The 18,965-nt window shown below is 39.6% G+C and overlaps 1 protein-coding gene across 1 annotated transcript in view; it reads right to left on the bottom strand.

The window, feature by feature from the left end:
- Window positions 1–18,965, bottom strand: part of PCNXL2 (pecanex-like 2 (Drosophila)) — a gene marked incomplete at its 5' end in the record, with an annotated part of 141,373 nt that overhangs the window by 109,885 nt on the left and 12,523 nt on the right. Inside the window, 4 exons of the mRNA XM_010081844.1 lie at window positions 3,104–3,239; window positions 14,899–14,992; window positions 16,299–16,444; window positions 16,613–16,760. Of these exons, the coding sequence (XP_010080146.1) occupies window positions 3,104–3,239; window positions 14,899–14,992; window positions 16,299–16,444; window positions 16,613–16,760 (524 nt within the window). The remainder of the gene's footprint in view (window positions 1–3,103; window positions 3,240–14,898; window positions 14,993–16,298; window positions 16,445–16,612; window positions 16,761–18,965) is intronic.

Below are 18,965 nucleotides of genomic sequence, written 5' to 3'. Positions count from 1 at the left end.
AACCCTCTTTCACATTGAGGTATGGCTGCCAGCAAAACAGGTGTTTAAAAGGCCAAATTTACATGATGTTTCAGATGTTTTTTTCTAAACGGGATGGTTGGAACATATTTATTTTCTACATTTTAAATAAAAAATGAAAGTATCACACTATCTTAACTACTGCAGATGGACAGAAGCTATACCAATTGTGGAGCTCAACAGTGCTAAAATGCTTTAAACATAAATATTTAAATATTCATTTAAAAAAAATCATTATTTTTAGTCTTGATCCACTGCTTGTCTAAAAGTTTCTATCTGAACATTTTCTCCATTCACCAAACTAATTTCAGCACAACACAAAACCACACATGATAGGATAAATCCTTGGTTTTAACCAGAAAAATCAAGTAGGTTTTAGGGCCTAGAGGCGTGATTTATCAACTCTCCTTACAGAACACAGCTTTGTTTGTCTTTCCTGGGATGCTTCTAATACCACATCAGGTGATCATCCTCAAGAACAGCAAGAGGAAGAAACAAACACAAACAACATAATCATCAGTAGTTCAAGCATCTCTAATCTTACCATCAGAGTCATAAATCCTTCCTTTTGAATATTGCTTTTGTCAGATTCTAAGGCCTTTTCTTCTTGCCTGTGTTTGAACTACAGCATTTCAGATCTCTCCCAACCCTACATCTGCACTCCTTCACCAACACTTGCAGGGAGGGAGGCTTATGTACAGACCATCAGCCAAGTCTGCAAAGCTAGACAACAGAACAAAAAGACCTCTGCAAAGTAGCAATTTCTTCCCAATGTACACCAATAATTGATTTTAGGGGAAAAAAAAAAAATCACATTTTTCTTGCAAGAAGAATTTGTCTGAGATTTCTAATCAGTACAAACCTAGTGGTTTTCAACCTCCTTATTGCCCCCACCCCTTGTTAAACATAATTAATCAACAGTAGACAATAAATATATCTAGTATTGAACTCTAGGCAATGTTTACATTAGAATTATTTGTTATAGATTAACTTTCCTAGTCAGAGAAGGGGATTTCTGCGTGAAATAATTCATCACCTTCTTGAATGGTAACTGTTAGGAAAACACTGATTTTTAAACAACCTGTCCACCTGCATGAAGGAATTGTTAAATTTTCTCTCAGATTATTGGAATGATTTCTAAGCTTCACTTTCCAGGAAAAGGAATTTTACACATTATTTACATGTGACTGCATGTCAGCTGGGAACCAGCTCATCCATATCCTCAGCCTGCTGGAAAACGTGAGGTAAAACAGGCTAGCTTAAGCTTCAGAGAAAGAAATTCAAGTTTATTAATTTTATCTCATGCCTCCAATTGACTAAAAGTGTACAGCCATGCAGTACCAGGTAGCTCAGCCACTATCAGCACAGGACAGTAACTCACTCACGTTTCTAAGTGTTCAGACATGCAAGGAGATGCCGGGCTGTTTGTCATTTTCATTTATTAGCAATTCTAAGTAATTTAAAAGCTGTGAGACTGATTGCAATCCTTTTTCCATGCTGATTTTGAAATCTAAAAGTAGTTTAGGCACTCCAAATTTTAACATTTCTATTACCATTTTAAAAAGTTGCTTAATTATGGAGTTGCAGAATTTTTAAAGACAAAAAATATTTTAAAATATCACAGCTGCTAATACTGGCACAGTTCTGTTTCTCTTGGGTCCTATTTTCTAACTGAAAGTAATGTGAAACTCAGTCAACTACAATCATTAACTTCACTCATCTAATATAGATTGTTCATTATAACTAAAGAAAAATCAAAATAGTGGCAAAGAGTCCATAAAAAACACCTGAGGAACTGATTGTTTGGTCCTCTGAACAGCTTAACACATATTTAACTGAGTGCATAAGCGAACTTTTCAGCTCCTCAGGAACTGCAACGTTTGGATGAAATCCATCACACAAGGCTTGCAATACTTGGGCTGGAGTCAGACTTTTGAGCTGGTTTTCAGAAACTCTCTGACCAGCCCTGAGCAAGTCATTGTCTAATTGTGGGCTTATAAATATTCACTTCATAAATTTATATGGTGTCTGAGACAGCCTGAAACCCTAGCTTCACTGAAATCAATGACAAAACTTTTCCTGACTTACATAGGCTCAGAATTTCATGTTTAATATAAAAAAAAAATCAGAAACCAGGAAGTTCTGAAATTATTGCCTGGCCTTGTTACAGATTCGCTATGTGATCTTGAGCAATACGCCTTACTTCTTAACGGTGCAGTGTTCCCAGAAGAGAAGAGGGGCAAAAAAAGGCATGATAATTGTTCTCGAATTTACAGGCAATGTACAAGACTATAAATATCTGGAAAACATCTGGGGCGTTAGATGGAAGTCTCTGTCCAAATCTGAAATACACAATTCAGGACAATTTCCTGATTTTTAATTTAAAATAGTTCCTTCATACAAATTGCTTCTAGCTTGAAGTTCATGTGCAAAAAATTTAAGACAATTAATTGGCATTTTAAGGTTATTAATAAATATCAAACTAGAATTTGACATGGAAGAAAAGAGAAGGTTAAAGTTATTATAAAAGGAACTGTAAAAACAGGTTACAGCCTGAAACCATTGGTCACAGACCCCAAACACTATGAAGTTCAAGTTTGTCCACATATTACCACATAAACTGAACTTTGAGGGCCTTCTTTTATCAACTGCTGTTGAGGAGATGGCGCTGACACTCCACGACAGACATCAAGAAGTCTGGTTGCCCAATTCAAAAAAGTGAAACCAGACATTATGTTTTAGTATACTAATGAATCTAGAGCAAACACTTCACACCATTAAAATCTGGTGGTGTGTCTAAAATGCCAACAGCTGTGTTCTCTTTCTTTCAAGTGAAATAAGACCGACGATAGAAGATCAATTTTTTAGGTGACGGAGTCTTCAAGCACTCCCCTGGGACACTACTCAGTGTGTCAGCAGAAAGCAGCCAAATTATATCCATCAACACAAAATACACCTTCTCCCGCAAGAGTAATACTGGGCTAGCAGCATAGAAAATCAACAACACTGTCTCAAGAACAAGCCTGCAGCATGTGTTTATAAAGCAGTCTGTCAAAATGCTAGAAACTGAGATATTACTATGTACCCGTGGGCTTTCTGAAAGGGTCCTTCGTGCCACCATCAGTAGGAGCTGCTGCTGAAGCGCGCTCGCTGCTTGATCCCCAGAAGACGGTTCTTGGCTCTCTGAAGTGGTAGTACTAGAGGAGCTGAACTGTATTTCACTGTGCACAGAGAGGAAGAGACTGTTTTAAGAAGCAGTATTTTCCTAGTATTTCTGAAACAATTAAGGAAGCCTGTAATTACACCACTGATGGGCTCACAGGACATGGAGCCTTCCACCTCCATCCCTGAAATCTAGCCCAGGTCCACAAAGCAGTTAACACCCAATTTTAGATACACATGCTCTACTACACCCATCACAGAGAATCAGATACTTCTGTATCATAGTTTTTCTTATCCTGAGATGAAGTCCTACAATGAACCACACTTCAGAAGTGCCCTTTTCTGTCCACTGACAATAATTCAGGTCAAGAGCTTCATATCTACAGAGTAAAACAGCGGGGTAGCTACTGCAGGGACCCTGGATTAGCTTTCAAACAAGCTCACTTATGTACCAAGCTAGTCTGGCCTCACCTGCACTGAATTCGGTGAGTACTAAGTTACCCTACTGAGAATTCAGGCTACAAGACCTTCCTTCTGCCCTAACAAGATGACAACAACACATGAGCTAATTCACATAAAGCTAGCTCAGATATCCCCCATACTGACCGTAAACTCACCCTGGGACGGCCCTGAGCAGGATGCTATTTTTTTCCCATGTGTACTGCTTTATGTTGTAGATACAGCACTTAAAACAGTTCACTTGAGGAAATCTGCACTTACAGCAGCGATACCTGTTGGTGTGCTACCATGACATGACTGACTGAGACTCAGCAAGAACTATATTGAAATTAATTAATTGTTACTTGGGGAAAAGATCTGTTTTTGCTTATTCTCTTCCAAACGGGGTTTATACATCACGTGCCCTGCTCAGAGCTTATTACCCCACTGCCTCTGGACGCCTGCCTTGGGCTCTTATTACTTTCATATCTGCATGAGCTAAAAGCACCTCAGTGCTCATGCAAGGTGGTCAATACCTAGTGTTCCTATTTTTCCGTAAAGGAAAGACAAATAGGAAGAAACTAGAGTGATCTGCTTATAATCAGCCAGGAAGTCTGTGGTAGGGCAGAGTATAAAACTTGCACACCCTACGCTTGCCCCCAAACTACCTTATTAATTTTAGTGAACTCAACCTTCCTTGCCTTTGGGCACCCATTCCCAAAGCCTGTCACGTTACCCTTGGTACGGCCTTGTGGCTGTCCTGCACGTCACTAGCTGTCAACTTAAACTGCAGCATCTAGTGCTGTATTGGGTAAGGTTCAGTACCTGGATTACTTAGAAGCGAGGCTGAAGAGCCACAACAACAGCTTGAATTTTCTCCTTCTCACCTCCGGACTTCCTAGCTCTGCCTGGACCAAGAGGAAACCCAGCAGCCTCAGGATGTCAACAGAGGAGCCATCCTGCTTCTGGCCTCTGAGCCAGCTAGTTCAGTTTTTTCAAGGCCTGGATTGCTATCAGGCTTGGATCCCAGACCTGACAGCCACCATCTGCCACTTCAGCAAAGCTATCAGCTGAGTAAAATGAAAATGCCCCATGTTCCTGACCCTAGTGGCTTCCCCTGCTCTCCCCACTCCTCCTGCTACAGGCAGGAGCATCACCTGCTCCACAGAGTCAGGACAGCAGTCATGTTACCTTTGGACAGTACCAGGAAACGAGGACTTGGTCCAATGCAACCCAGGTGACCTCCCAGCCACAAGGCAGCCCTCCAAAAGAACACATTTCCTTTGTGGGTCTTGTTTAGCACCTTATCAGCAGTGAATAACAAAAGAGTAAAGAAGGGATGGGAACAGATCCAAGATCCTGGATCTCAATCAACAGACTTAGGCAGGCAGAAAGGGGAGGAAGGCTAGAGGCATGCCTCCCAGGAGGAAGATTCCCACAGATAAGGACTATAGAGGACAGCTCTGCCTTTTGCATATTCTGAAGTTCCCTACTCAAGGGTGACCTTGTCCAGCTTAAAGAAAGGCAACAGATTTTGTTTTGTTTCCTCCAGATGAGCTGTCCTGTCCCTTGTCGTTCTGGGTGCAACCTTGGGACTCCCTGTTCACAGTAGGGAAACAACAAGCATAGTCCAGGATATGCAGGAACACTACCCTGGGAATTCCTGCTTAAAAAGTGACCCAACAAAACAGGAGGGAAACAGAACAGTGGCTGCTCATGCCTTCCTGAATAAAGAGTTAATCTTCAATAACTTTCTGCGTTTTTAGCTGTCTTTCTACAAAGGCCAAGCGGAGTCAAGAGTATTTCTAGATTGGACCATGTATTTTATCCCACATTTACCAATAATGGAAATGGCAGGATGGACAGATAAGCCAACATATTCCCCTGGTACTCTACTTTATCAGTTCTCAGAAATCAAAATTCTTTTCTTCATAAGACTTCTTCCAAGAATAAACTTAAGAGATCAAGTCATCTCCCACCAGGCTTGAAGATAACTGAAAAGCCAAAAGAGCCCTTGGTCTGTTTCCTGTTTGCAGAACAAAAGTCATAGCTCCACCTATCAGCAACCAGTAGAAGAGTCTGCAAGCAGCTGGGACACTGTAGGAAAAAGTTTAAAACTTCATGGGCCTGAAAAGGCAGTTAGGGCTGAGAAACTGGGAAGGCAGAGCTAGCAAAGCAACAATTCCAAAATCAAAAGCTGTCATCTGGCCTTTGTCTGCTTCCTATGCCTTTTATTCATCAGCCTCACCTCTCCGTATCTCTTCTTATTCTTTCCTCATCTTCTGTTCCTCTCAGCTTGTGTTTGCTGTTTTTAGCTCCTCATCCCTATTTTCCACAAAATCTCCTTCTGACGTTCACTTGCTACCCCTGATGCTGAATCACTTGCACAGCTACTTAGAAGCTGTATGTCTTGTCTGATGACATCGTTATCACACTGACAGCAAACACCAGTAAGAAATGCAAAGGTGGTGTTTGTGTTTTTATAAGCCTATAAACTAGATTCCATAAATTTATTACCATATATAAATAGGAGCAAACACTCTCTAATAATAAAATCATTATAACAGAGCTGATGGCAGTATAACACGGAATCTTGCTAAATAGAAAATCTGTTCATTTGCAGAATCAAATTAATGTTATCAAGACCTACTACAGTAAACTGCACCGCTAATGTAAGCAAAGGTATAATTGAACTAAATTTTGAATAATAAATTAACTAAAAAAATCTTTGATAAATATACAGCCTGTGCAGATCAACTGTAAAAGATACATAGCACCCTCTACTGATAACTGGTTATAAAGTCAGGAATTTTTTTCTGGCTCATAATTCAGTTTTGTAAGAACACTGAGTAAACATAACCTAGTTGAGCAATCATACAACACTGAAAATGTTTTAGTATAACCACACAGCACTGTAAACATCTTCTGTCTCCCTCTCTGATTATTCTGTGACAGTTGCCTTATACCACTGACAATTTGGCCCAAGCTATTCAAATACAACCCAGCTGAATTCATCCCCTTTGTTAAGGGATAGCTAGCCTTGAGTCTGAACACCTCTCAAGGTCAGCTCATTGTGCAGGCACACCACACAATTACCAAGAATTCCCTGTTAATAAAGCAATTTTGCAGGGCTTGGCTAAATTTTAAGCCCGGCTAACTTTCATTTTAATGTGCATATAGGAGAAAGGACAAGGAGCCTTGTAACCAATGTCACAGCAGCAGCACACTAACAAAGCACCTTCCTCTTGGGCCTCATGTGCCTAAAACCAGAAAAGATCCTACTAGACTGCTTCAGGTCGCTGTTTGGGTCACTAGAAAGCCTAACAGTTTGTAAGATAAATATCCACAGTGATAATAACATATCTAAAAGCTATTTGTAATACTCACTAAAACATCACTCAAGTTCAAGCAGCTATAGCTGTGATGTTTGAGAAAGAGTCAGAGCGGAGCTCAGAGCTGCGAAGCTCCCCTTGGCCACATCCAATGAGCAATCCCTTCTGACGGGCACTTAAAGCACTTGCGAACTGCCAGCTGAGCAATCTGGTTGTACAACAGCCAACTAGTGCTAACGGCATAGCAGGAACTCCAAATGCCCTTACTTTTGTGTCCTTTCAAAACGGCCAGTTAGTGGTACGAACGTAGGCGTCTGAACTGACATTGAAACTATTGGATCAACAGCAGCCCACAGCTCACCGATGGTGCCTCTCTTACCCAATGCTGTGGCTGATGTCATCCCACCACCACCTCAGCAGCTTTGCTCCTTCTCACCTAAAATGGCCTCCTTGCCATTTCATGTCCCAATCACTTTTACACCTCATTGCACAGGCCTCTTGCTATGTCTCTACTCATTGCTCATCAGGTCTCCAGCACAAAGCTGCCAGCATTAATCTGACCACAGCATTGCACAACTCACGACTGACATTAAATCTACTAGTTGCAGGTATTGCCTTTTTAAGCAGCAGAGGATATATAGCTCCCAATTGTACTACTAAATAACAAGACTTTAAAAACTAAAAAGCAACTTAAGTTATTTGAAAAACCTGAAATATGCAAAAGTGAGAGCAGCATTAAGACTGGATAATGATGTGACAAACCCAATCATACCAAACATGGAACAACTGGCAAAAGTGAGAGCAGCATTAAGACTGGATCATGATGTGACAAACCCAGTCATACCAAACATGGAACAACTATGAAGAAAATGAGGCAATCTTCATTTTTTTGGTAGAAAATTAATTATATTTTTTTAAACTATTAATTCAGAATGTATATTTTAACTTTCCTTAGTGATAACTGTTGAGAGGAGCTGAAGCTAAAGATGAAATCTCTCTTGTCCACATTTTGCTACCAATGCAACAGGATTTGGGGAGGATTTTTGGCATTTGTTTCAGCTAACAATAACACCACTCCTATCAATGACAAGGTAGAAAACCCCAGTTTACAGAACAGGAAAGCTGCATGTACTGATTTACTGACATTATAGACAGAAAAGGATATAGGATCACGGTTAAAGTTTTGCAATGGACTACAAAATAAGCACTAGCACCTATTAAGTTCATTAAGCCAGATACTACATATGGGCAGAGAAGCCTTGCAGAGCACGTTCACCAGTGGTGTTGCAGGCGGTATGACAGCAGGAACTTACGTACGCCTCCTTACTTAGGTGGTGTAAGAATGGGATCCACTCTGTACGCCCTGACTTCTCTGTATTCACTTTTTTTTTTCTTGATAACAAGCATGTAAATTGATAATTTGTAAGCCTACTACATTTCAGAGCAAAGATAAATGTACTAACAACTTTAAAAACAAACAGCATGTACTAGCAAATAAACTAGAGGATGCTTTTTGAGAAGCAGCAGCTTTACGGGAATTAATGCATTAACAGCACCCACGGCTCCATTATCTCCCGAGTCTTTTAAAACATCCCTTTTAGCTCTCCTTATGAAAGGGTGGGGGGAGGGAAGAGAAGCCAGTCCCAAAAGCTGAGGGACTCCCGAAGCTCCTGGTCCTAAGCAGGATTTTGCTGCCATCATGTGGCAGCATGGCCCCCTCGACTCTCCGAGCCTCATTCTGTTGAACACACCGACTTCCCTGCTCTGTGTTCAGAGTGAAAGAGAGGCTAAAAACCCCTACAAACACAGAAAAATATTTTAACCAGCCAAGCTAACACAAGGGTTTCCTCCTCTCCTTAGCAAGGCAGCAGGAAAATGGTACCGTGTTTTGTAAAGAGTACTTCTCAGAAAAAGCAATGACTTTAATATAATTCAAATATTACCATTTTCAGCACACACGTGCGCACACCACGCTGATCTATGTGTTCAAGCAGCACTATGCTCAGGTGACCAGCTCATCTGAAATCACGGAATCCCAAAAGGAACTATATAACATTTGTCTCATCCATTTCAAAACGTGCTCAGCCACAGAACTGCACAACCTGCCAAGCAGCTTGAAGATATCTTGAAGAGTCTATTGCTAGAGCAGTGGGCGATCTTTGTTATTTTGGTCACCTTGCTGAGAAACATAAAGATGTTTTAGTGATACAGTATTTTGTCCTTCTAAAATGACATTCTGAAACACTAAAAATAATTTCTTAAAAAAAAAATAAATCTACTTATACATGTACGTTCTCCTACAAGGAATAAGGGAATTTTCCAGCAGTGAACATACTAAAGTATTAATGGATTTATACAGGAGACATACAGTACTGCTAAGGCATTCAGATAGATACTTCCATATAGCATAATGCACTCGAGCAGCTTTTTCAGGCACGTGATTGTAGATCAAATAAGTTAACCCATTGATTTGGAGTTCTCTCTTTTGCCCAGGGCCAGAAACACTAGCACCCCCCAGCTATACTGGCAGGTAACTTAAATTATTTTCTTAGTACTTATTAGTCACTATTTTGCTGCAACTACTTCTTTTCAACCTGTTGGCCCTGCTGTTGCCTGTTCCCCCCACCCCCTCAAAAAAAAATAAAATTCTCAAAACAAACAAATCTCTATCTGTACTGCAAAGCTTTTTAGATTCAAACTATAGAACTGCTTCTTAGAAGCCTGCTTTTAGTATCAGAGCCTCATCTAAGAAAGTGAGGAGTTTAGAGGACCACTTGCTCAGACAGAACATGCAAAGTGCAATATCAATGCATGACTTGTATTGGTATGGATGGATCACGTGTAAACATAAAACATACATAAATACAATTATATACCTATATAAAACTGTGTTATTTTAATAATTACAGACATAAACTTTAAAAGATACATTACCAAGGAAGCAGGAGAAGGCTCAAACTAGAATTTATTTTTTTCAGCTATTCAGCAAGTTAGGTGTGTATATACAATTGATTTCAAGCAAAAGCCCCAAGTGTCACTTAGGCAGGAAGGAGAATCTACAGCCAAGACAGAAAGATTTTTTTTTTTTCTCAGGGCTGGGCAACAATTCTTTCTGCTCCAGTTGTCAAATATCTCAGCTGCATGCCATACATCCATTTCTGTGGCCTATCTTACATATTTATTTTAAACTTCGGCTTCTATTACACATATGCAGCATAACAGCCTGTGGACGCAATTTCTGGCTACAGCTGACTGCTGCCAGACACATGAAGTGATAAACTGCAACAAGGGGACCAGCACTCAAACCTACATATGCATTTGAATGAATCAAATGCTTTTACACCACAAAGTTGAATCACTGCGAGCAAAAACTTCAACTGTTCTGAACAGACAGCAACTCCATCCGTTTAAAATCAACGCATGTGTATAATGACATCAAATTGCACGGAACTGGGCGTTTCGATATGGATTTCTTCTCACAAGTTTTATACAGGAGAGAAGAAAATGGGCTCAAGAATACAAGCAGTATTCTTATAAATTGCATTCTCTAAAACCCAGAGAATTTCTTGAAAGAAATGTAAATGGCCAAATCCTTCCACAACTTGTGTGGGCACCACTCCAGTTGGCTTTAGAAGATCTAGTACTTCATCTGAGAGACAGAATTGGTCTTTCCTCAAAAAGTAGCCCTTAGCTTTTTTTCCTACTTAAGAAACCTCACTTATTCATCACCAAAAACAGTGATCAAATATTCTCATTTCGTAGGCTTTATACTCAGGCAGTATGTTATTTTAGTACCTGTTACTTGGGAAAAGAAATGACAACAGTTCACATTACTTGAACAGAGTTTTTCATAGATGTGAAACCAGGAAGCAGAATATGCCTATAGATCAACCTCTTATATTCAACTCATTTAAAAAGACAGGGCAGTATTTCAAACACATGTTGATGAAAGCTACATTACCGACAGGTATCAAATACCAACACATTTTTCTTCAATATGCGTGTACACACACACACATAGAGGTTGCTTGACATTCTAAACAAGAACACCTGTATGCAAAGAAAGCACATTTAGAAAAGTAGTTAAACATGTTTCAGAATATATTAGCCTGGTATGACAAGGATGGACAGAATATGTGATTGCTGTTAAATTCATATGTTGGCATTGATATACACCTTATGGCCCTATTAGCCTCTCTGCTGAGTATGGATCATGCAAATCATGCAAAAATCATTAATCCTAGTATTATAATTACTGTCATTTTAGGGGTTGATGCTATCACTGATATTTATGAGCCACTTTACTTGTAATGCCTGGACAACACAATAGGTCACATTTATCTTTTTGACTGCTTATCAAAACTGACTCAGTTATTTAATTACAAGAGACATTCAAGGTAATTAAATTCCTAGGAAACATCTGCTGTCACAAAGTGGCAGACAGAAAAGGTGTGTCAGAGTGACACCTCCTCCTTATTTGCAAGACATTTATTAACTCCAACTCGTTTTTCCTGACCCCAGGAAACAGCTGTATACTTCCAACGATGCTCGTAATTTTGTGTTACTGTTAGTGATGGTGGGTTTTAATTTGTAGTGCCAATCTAATGGGAAGAATATTAACTTGAAATTGTAACTGTTATATACAGGTAAGATGTAAACCTAGCAGCCACTTGTCAGGAAGTCAAACCATGCAAAAAGGCATTTATTTCATGTTTATACTAGGCACCTGTTTTACACAAATGTGTTCTCATCCTTATCTGCCTTCCCGGAAGCCAAGCACGCACTCAAAACACACAGCACAGAAATACTAAGGATTCACTGCAGGAGTGACAAAGGCTGGTAAAGATCTTAATGCAATGGGGTAGAAGAATGGTTTTCAGGATGAGAAAGCTATTTCCAATTTCTCACTCCAAAACAGATTCAAATGGTCTTTCTGAAACTAGTTTCTAGCACAATCCATGAGCCCAGAATACAGTTTATGCTCTGTCTTGTCATAGCCTGTCACAAAGCAATTTATGGCTAGAGGTAAAGTTGGCAAGGTAATGGGAGCATCAAATTTAGAGACAATTAGCTCAGCATGGAAACTATTCCACAGGGACTGCTGGCAAGAGGTGTTGCTGGCAAGACAGAAGACAAAAGTGGGGTCAGGGTAATTACATGGACAATAATTGGGGAATTGATTAGCTACCTGACAATGTTTAAATAACTTACTAAACTCAGTAAAAAGAATCACCTGCCAAAGTGAGGGTTAAGATGGAAAAGGAATTATCTTTTTTTGGTGATCATTAAAACATAAAGACCTCTTTTAAATTTAACCTGGCTAACAAGTTTTTAAATATTTTAAAAGCTGGAATGCTGGACCAGTGAGAGAAAATTTGGTGAGAGAAAAACATGGAGACAATTTGAAACAATTCCAATTCTCAGAACCTTTGGCAGAATTAAGGGATAATTTTAGAAATTATTAATAATAGGCTGTTTATGGTACATTTAAGAAGCTCTGAAAACTTCCAGGACAAGGACTGCATGTACAGGTAACATCTTTTGTCAGACCAACTACTATAGCTGGAAATACAGACAATAAAACTAAGAAACAAAACAAAACAAAAAAAAAAGAAAAAAGAAAGAAATTGTAATCTGGTGGAATATATGTTAACATTGATAAACTGGAGAATGCTCCAAAGTTCATCTCACAACAGTGTAAAGCCAAAAAGAGGTGATGAGCACTGATATTTGAACCTAGGCAAGTCCCTCAAAACAGCACTGCTTCCAATTTTAAGAAGCCTCTGGAGGAAGAAAGCACAGACTCCTTCAATCTGCTTTCTCTGGCACGTTGTAGTCCACTGTTGTCCACTTAGCCCTTCACAAGCAAAGGAATAGCAGGAAGCACACAAAAGCAAAGAACAACAACAACAAAAAAAAAACCTGTAACACAGCATCACTTCTGTGACAGAGCGGCATTGTTGAGACTTTGCATTATTTGTGAGATGGATTTCAGAAGCCATGCCAAGAAGATAAGATAAAATGTCTACAGGTCATAAAAATACTATTTTAATTTCAGTTCCTAATAATCTGTTGGGAAATGCCAGACCAGTTAAGACTTTACTACTGGAGCAGACAATAGTAGGATCAATAGACAGAAATAGCAAGTTATAATTTGAATTTAAGATCATTTAAACATTAGTTAGTCTCCCTCAATGCTTTCTTTAATGTCTTCTTTTGAACAACATTTAAATACTTTGTCCTGTTTTGCATACATTAGTTAAAAGGTGTTTACCTATGGCCAATTCATAAGGCAATTACATTATTCTTGACAAACCAGACAGAGCTCATACTCTTCCCCAGTCAAAACTCCTTCCCCTTTCACAAGCTGCAGTATCACCCAGAAGTGCCACAGCTCCAAGCACACCAGCACCTCTGATCTGCTGCATCTCCCAAAAACACCCTCAAAGCCAGAAGCCTCTTGTCATCACCTGGCCTGGACAATTCTCCTCCTCACAGAGGAGCACATCAGGGCACAGTTCACGCACATCCACATAGCTGCTCCACTGGCTCAACTCAGTTTGACATTTTCCCTTTAGAAGCAGCTTAATCTTTATAGTATTAAGTAAGCATGACTGATGAAAAGTGTTTTAAGAGCTTATACACATCTACTGCAGACCTATCTATTGTTCCCCATAAGCTTATTCCAGATTCTGAAATCTGGGCTCCCCGAGATCAAAACGCTATCCCTCCTGTTCAAGGAGGATGCCACCTCTTACTTCCAGGAATTAATTTTCTCCTGCACCCTTTGAATCTGCACCAGATGGAAAGAGACTTCTTATATGAGAAGGAAGATTGTTTTTCTTCTGATTAAAAAACCAGATTAACTTATAAATGTCAGAGGACATAAAACTATTTCTGAATTTAAGACAGATTCAGTTCATTGTTATATGATAGAGGAGGAGGGGAGTTTTTTGTGCAAGGTGAAACAAAGAGAGTTGCAAGAGTTAAATAGTTAAACGTTTGATTTTAGGTCAAAACTAAACTCTATCAGTTTTGTTGGGTTTTTTTTCCTTTTTCTAAAGAAAGACAGAACATTTCTATCACAGATGTATTCATTTTTTTAATCTCCATCCACTAAATATTAAAAGCATTATTCTCATGTCTCTTGTAATAGTATTCTATCTAAAGTACTAACACTGTTCTTAACATGGCCTCAAGCTTTCCAGAAGTCTACAGTGAAAGCCAAACACTTCAAGAACAATATTTACTACTAACAATAACCCTTCTCACCTCCTCACTCACCTTTTCAAATGCTGTATAACATGAAAACAAAAATTACTTAATAAAAATACTTGTGAATCATTCAAATTCTTTTACAGACATGCAAATAACAGATCATATAAGAGTGTGGAAACCACAGTAATGAGTATGGGATTGATGCGCATCTTTTTGAAAAGACCTTTGAAAAAATAAAACTGTTCAGACACCTCTTCAGAGTGGCAAACTATCATTAGAGATTTCATGCAGGGTGAAAGGCTGTGCTGCTAGAATCCACTGGAAGCAGTGTCACTGGCTGATACTGATACAGCACTACCATCTACAAAGGACCCAACAAGCAAAGGAAGCAAGCAAGACAACAAGCTTGAGAGACTAACTGGTAACAGTCCCACTTTCTTTTATTTACAATCTCATTCATATCGCCACACTTGACTTTGGCTACTCCCAGAAAGTAATGAAAGCACACTGGCTAGTTCTTGTCTTCTTTTTCACTTTTTCTTATCAATATCCTTATAAAGCAGACACTGTTTTAGCACAGAACAAGAAAAATGCATACTTTGACATCTCTAGAACAGGTTAACAGATTTATTCTTCAGCACTCCTCTTCACATGCACCTTTCACAGCTACAGTTTCACAGCTTCTAGCAATGAAAACTTCAAACAATTCTAAAAATTAGGGCTTACTTACTGAGCATTTGAAATACAATCACAATTTGATAGCTGATGTCGAAAATTTCCTTCCTTCTGACAGCCAGCCTTTAAATAACAGGATCTAATTTCCCCTTTACAAAATACAGAGGAAAAAAAAACAGTTCAGTGATAGGACCATTTGTTTTACACACAAAGTTTATAAAAAATACTTTTTAAGTCAGGCACATTTATATAGTTTTCAGTTTGTGCACTGGGCTTATTTTAGACTTCAGAAAGAAAATTAACATTCAAACAACTGAAAACCTGAGAGAAATCAAAACACAGAAATTACAGTGAAAATTTGACCCCTTTTTCCAACACAGAGTATGATACTCCATGACAGCAAAAAAGGGGAACCTAAATCAAAACAGAATCCAAAGAAGCACACATGCTAGAGGCTTATGTGCTACACAGACATTTAAAAGTATGTAAAGTAAATGCAAAGCCCATCTAAGTTCACTGTAAAATGTGAAATCATCAAACTTTTCATTTCAGTTCACAAAGGTGAGGTCAGGATGTACAAAGCAGCAAGAAACCCTGCAAAAAGTGTAGCCACTGCTACTCTCTCCCCCCCACCCCCCCCTCCCCTTGCGTTTTCAAGCATAAAGCAAAGGGTTGCTGCTCACCGACGCAGGGGTCATGCCATCTGCCAGACTGGCAGCTGCTGCTCGCAGCCCCACAGCACACCAGGGGCCACAAGCAGGGCCAGGAGGAACTGGCAGAAAACCAAAACACATCATGAACCCAGCTACCAGGAGCGCTCCTTCCACACTGGTTTTGAAGGCAGCTTTAAGGGAAACATGGCTTTTGGGCCAGCAGCCATTCAGAGATTGTGGACCAGTACCACTCAGGGCACTACACTGAGTTCAAACAAACCATGACTGACTATATGACAGCTTCAGCCTCCAGGAATAGCTGCAGAGCAGCAGCATGCCAAGCACAGGCACAGGGCAGGAGTAGGTCACTCATCAATTGGGGTACCAGAGCATGACTCCAAACGTGAGCAACCGCCACGTTATCAGAGTGTTCAGTCTGAGCCAGCTGAAGAGCAAAACAGTATAAAAGAGGAACATTTTGCCCAGCTAGGCCAGTGCAAAACTCCTCACCAGGCAGAAAGCATCAGGGGTTCTTCTGCAAAAGAAGTGGTCTTTTGGCCTAGTCAGCATGTTTTGAGTGTGATGTTTGGAAGATAAACTTCATGCAGCGTGTAAGCCTCAGGTCTGTGATAGTGCTGTTGGATTTTGAAAGCTCTAGTTATTGCTGATCTGACCGTTTCTTCCATGCACACATGAAAACACACAATCGGTAACAGACAAAGAGAAATATCCTTTCAGGGCATCTAAAGTTTCTTTAGAAATTTCCTCACACATTTTAATTATTCCAGCTACAGAAACTCACCATTTTCATCTATGAACACGTGCATTGCATCCACGGATAGCTCATCTTGCACAGACACCTCAGGTCCACTTATTACTTGCAAGACAGAACTGTCTTGCTGAGAAGTTACCCGGTAGATTATCTGCCTTTGCCTGTTGCCCTGGTAACTTGACACAAAAATGTTTCAAAACTACTATGAGGAACTTTTTTCTTGTTCTCAATAAAACAAAAAGAAAGAGAGGTTAATTAAAAGTTTATGTCATTTCTAGTCAGTGAAACAAAACAGCTTACATCATATCTTTGAAGTACAAAATTGTAAAGTAAACTGGCCTTACAGTGCTGCAAATTTGGCAGACTCAGGTAGCACCGGACTAGTACTAGCACGATCTTGGCTTTGTACATCTGATCTTTCCTGTTTAGGAAGTTGCTCACAGTGCTTTTCTGTTCCCACCATTTCTTCTTTTCTCTCCGTCATCTGGCTATCTGGAAAACAGGGCAGTGAAGTGGAGCCACTCTCCACAGATGACTGTGAAGAGTTTTGTTCATTAGCTACTGAACAAGAGCATCTAAAAGAGAAAAGCTAAAACACTGCAGCAATTACTAGTTTTACGAAAAACATGAAAATTATTTAAAAGAATGCAATCTCAGAAGCCTGGATGAGGAGGTACTCTGAGTTGAGGGGGCTGTATGAATGGGCTGTTTCAAGAGCAGGCTGTGTGAAGCAAAGGACACATGAGAGAATTTCTGCTTTGCTTCTCCTGTTGTTTCAGAGGGAAGCAATCTGTCCCTAATTTAGAACGGTAAGAGGCTGCTTCCCTGGGGCCGTAAATTGTTTCCAAGCTGTGTATAGGTAGCTGCCTAATCCTTCATCCCATCAGCCACACATCTGATGCAGGACAAGTGACAATCTGGCTAAGCAATTTCACAACAGATTTTCCTATGCTTGGAAAATATAGAACTATAGATTTTAATATACCCGATAGACTTGTCCAATTTCTGATACTTTAAATACCAATTTGAATACCAATATTTATATTACCTCTCTACACATGTATATATAATTTACTTATACATATATCTGTGTACAACTTTCAAGTGATAGTCTCTTTTGGTTAATAACATTCATGTTAAATAGTGAAACATTTTACAACTGTGCTTTAACTGTAAACTAAAAAAAATTATGTTAGGATTTTAAAGTGCAGCGAAGACAGTGATTTCATCACCACCATGTGCAGTTGCACAATCAAATGCTTTAAATAGAACAAGAACAAAAAAGTTTTTGTTGGTCTTGTTGGAGATGCTGCAGTGAGTCCTGTAGTTTCTTTCACTAAGCAAGGTATAGTGAAACGTACTTACCCAGACTTCTTGCAGTACCTGCTGTTTAAACACCTTAGAAATTTAATCATCAAGAAAAAAGCCACAGAAATTCCCCCCAACAAAAATTCCATTTGTTAAACCACATTTCCTGCCAATTACCATCCTAACCTGCAAGAGTCACCAGCCAAGAAATAGTGGTGTCATAGCTAAGATAATCTAAGGATAAAACAGATTCAAGGCTTGTAGAAAGACAAGTCTTTTATTAAGCCAACTGATATAACTGGGAAAAAAAGCAGCCAAACTTTTGGATATACAGACCATTCAGATCATCTGTCTTGTTTTCCTCCAACCATATCAGCTGATCTAATAATACATTACTTCTACAAACAAACCTACCTTCAGGAGTTAAGACATCTCTACACCAGTTTCAACTCACAGGACACACCTCTCTAATACCCTAAAGCCTCAGACACTCACACGTAACCACTTTTCACTGCAGACACTGCACAATTGGGGGAGGGGGGGCAGTTGGGGGGGGAAGAGGGCAGGGGGAGCAGAAATCCGGAAGTGTAAGAACAACTTGAATTGTACCACCACATCTTGTCCCAGCAGGTCTCAGTCCTTAATGTGAAGCACAACAAGCAGCACCAAACCTGGAGAGTCTCACTGGGGCCACAGACACTCACCAGCCAGGCTAGCAGGAGTGAGAGGGAAGGGGCAGTGGAGATAAAGACACCATGTAACTCTTGCTTGCAACAGCAGCATTCCTTTAGCTTCCACAAGGAAGGGAAAAAAAAGGATCTCATTACAAGACTAAAGGTATTCTGAGCCACCTGCTCTCTTTCTGTAGCACTCGACAACCAAGGATCCTGACTTCTTGTGCAATAATTACAACGGGTGTTAAGCTTGGTTTAGGGAAATATTTTGTATCTGTTGTGCATGGAGACAAAATTCAGTAAGTCTTCCAGACCTACTTTCTTCTCTTTAGGAAAAAACAAAAAAGCGGGCAAAGGAGCAGACAACAGGTTTTTTTCTTTCCTAATTAAAGATTTAAACTCCACTTTAAGCAGAAACTGCCTTTTAAAACTGTGGCATTACTGAAACATCCCCTTAATGATGTAACTGTACTTCAGGGAGGTGATGGAGCCACAGACACCTAATCGAAATCACCTTCCTAAAGGCTTGGTCTGTTCAAGCTGTAAGAATAATTGATAGAGATCAGAAACCGTGGTTTTAATAATCTAATTGGTCCCATATTGCCCAAAACTAGCTCTAGGGCTGGAACAATTAAAAAGGTTTTTTTAATTTGATTATCTAGTGGTTTTAGAAAATACCTCTCTCTTTTTCATTCCAAACCACAAGCCTTGCAGA

Source organism: Pterocles gutturalis, unplaced genomic scaffold (genome assembly GCF_000699245.1).
Source record: "Pterocles gutturalis isolate BGI_N339 unplaced genomic scaffold, ASM69924v1 scaffold1104, whole genome shotgun sequence".
NCBI classification, from domain to species: domain Eukaryota; kingdom Metazoa; phylum Chordata; class Aves; order Pterocliformes; family Pteroclidae; genus Pterocles; species Pterocles gutturalis.
This window is presented reverse-complemented; position numbering and strand designations above follow the sequence as displayed.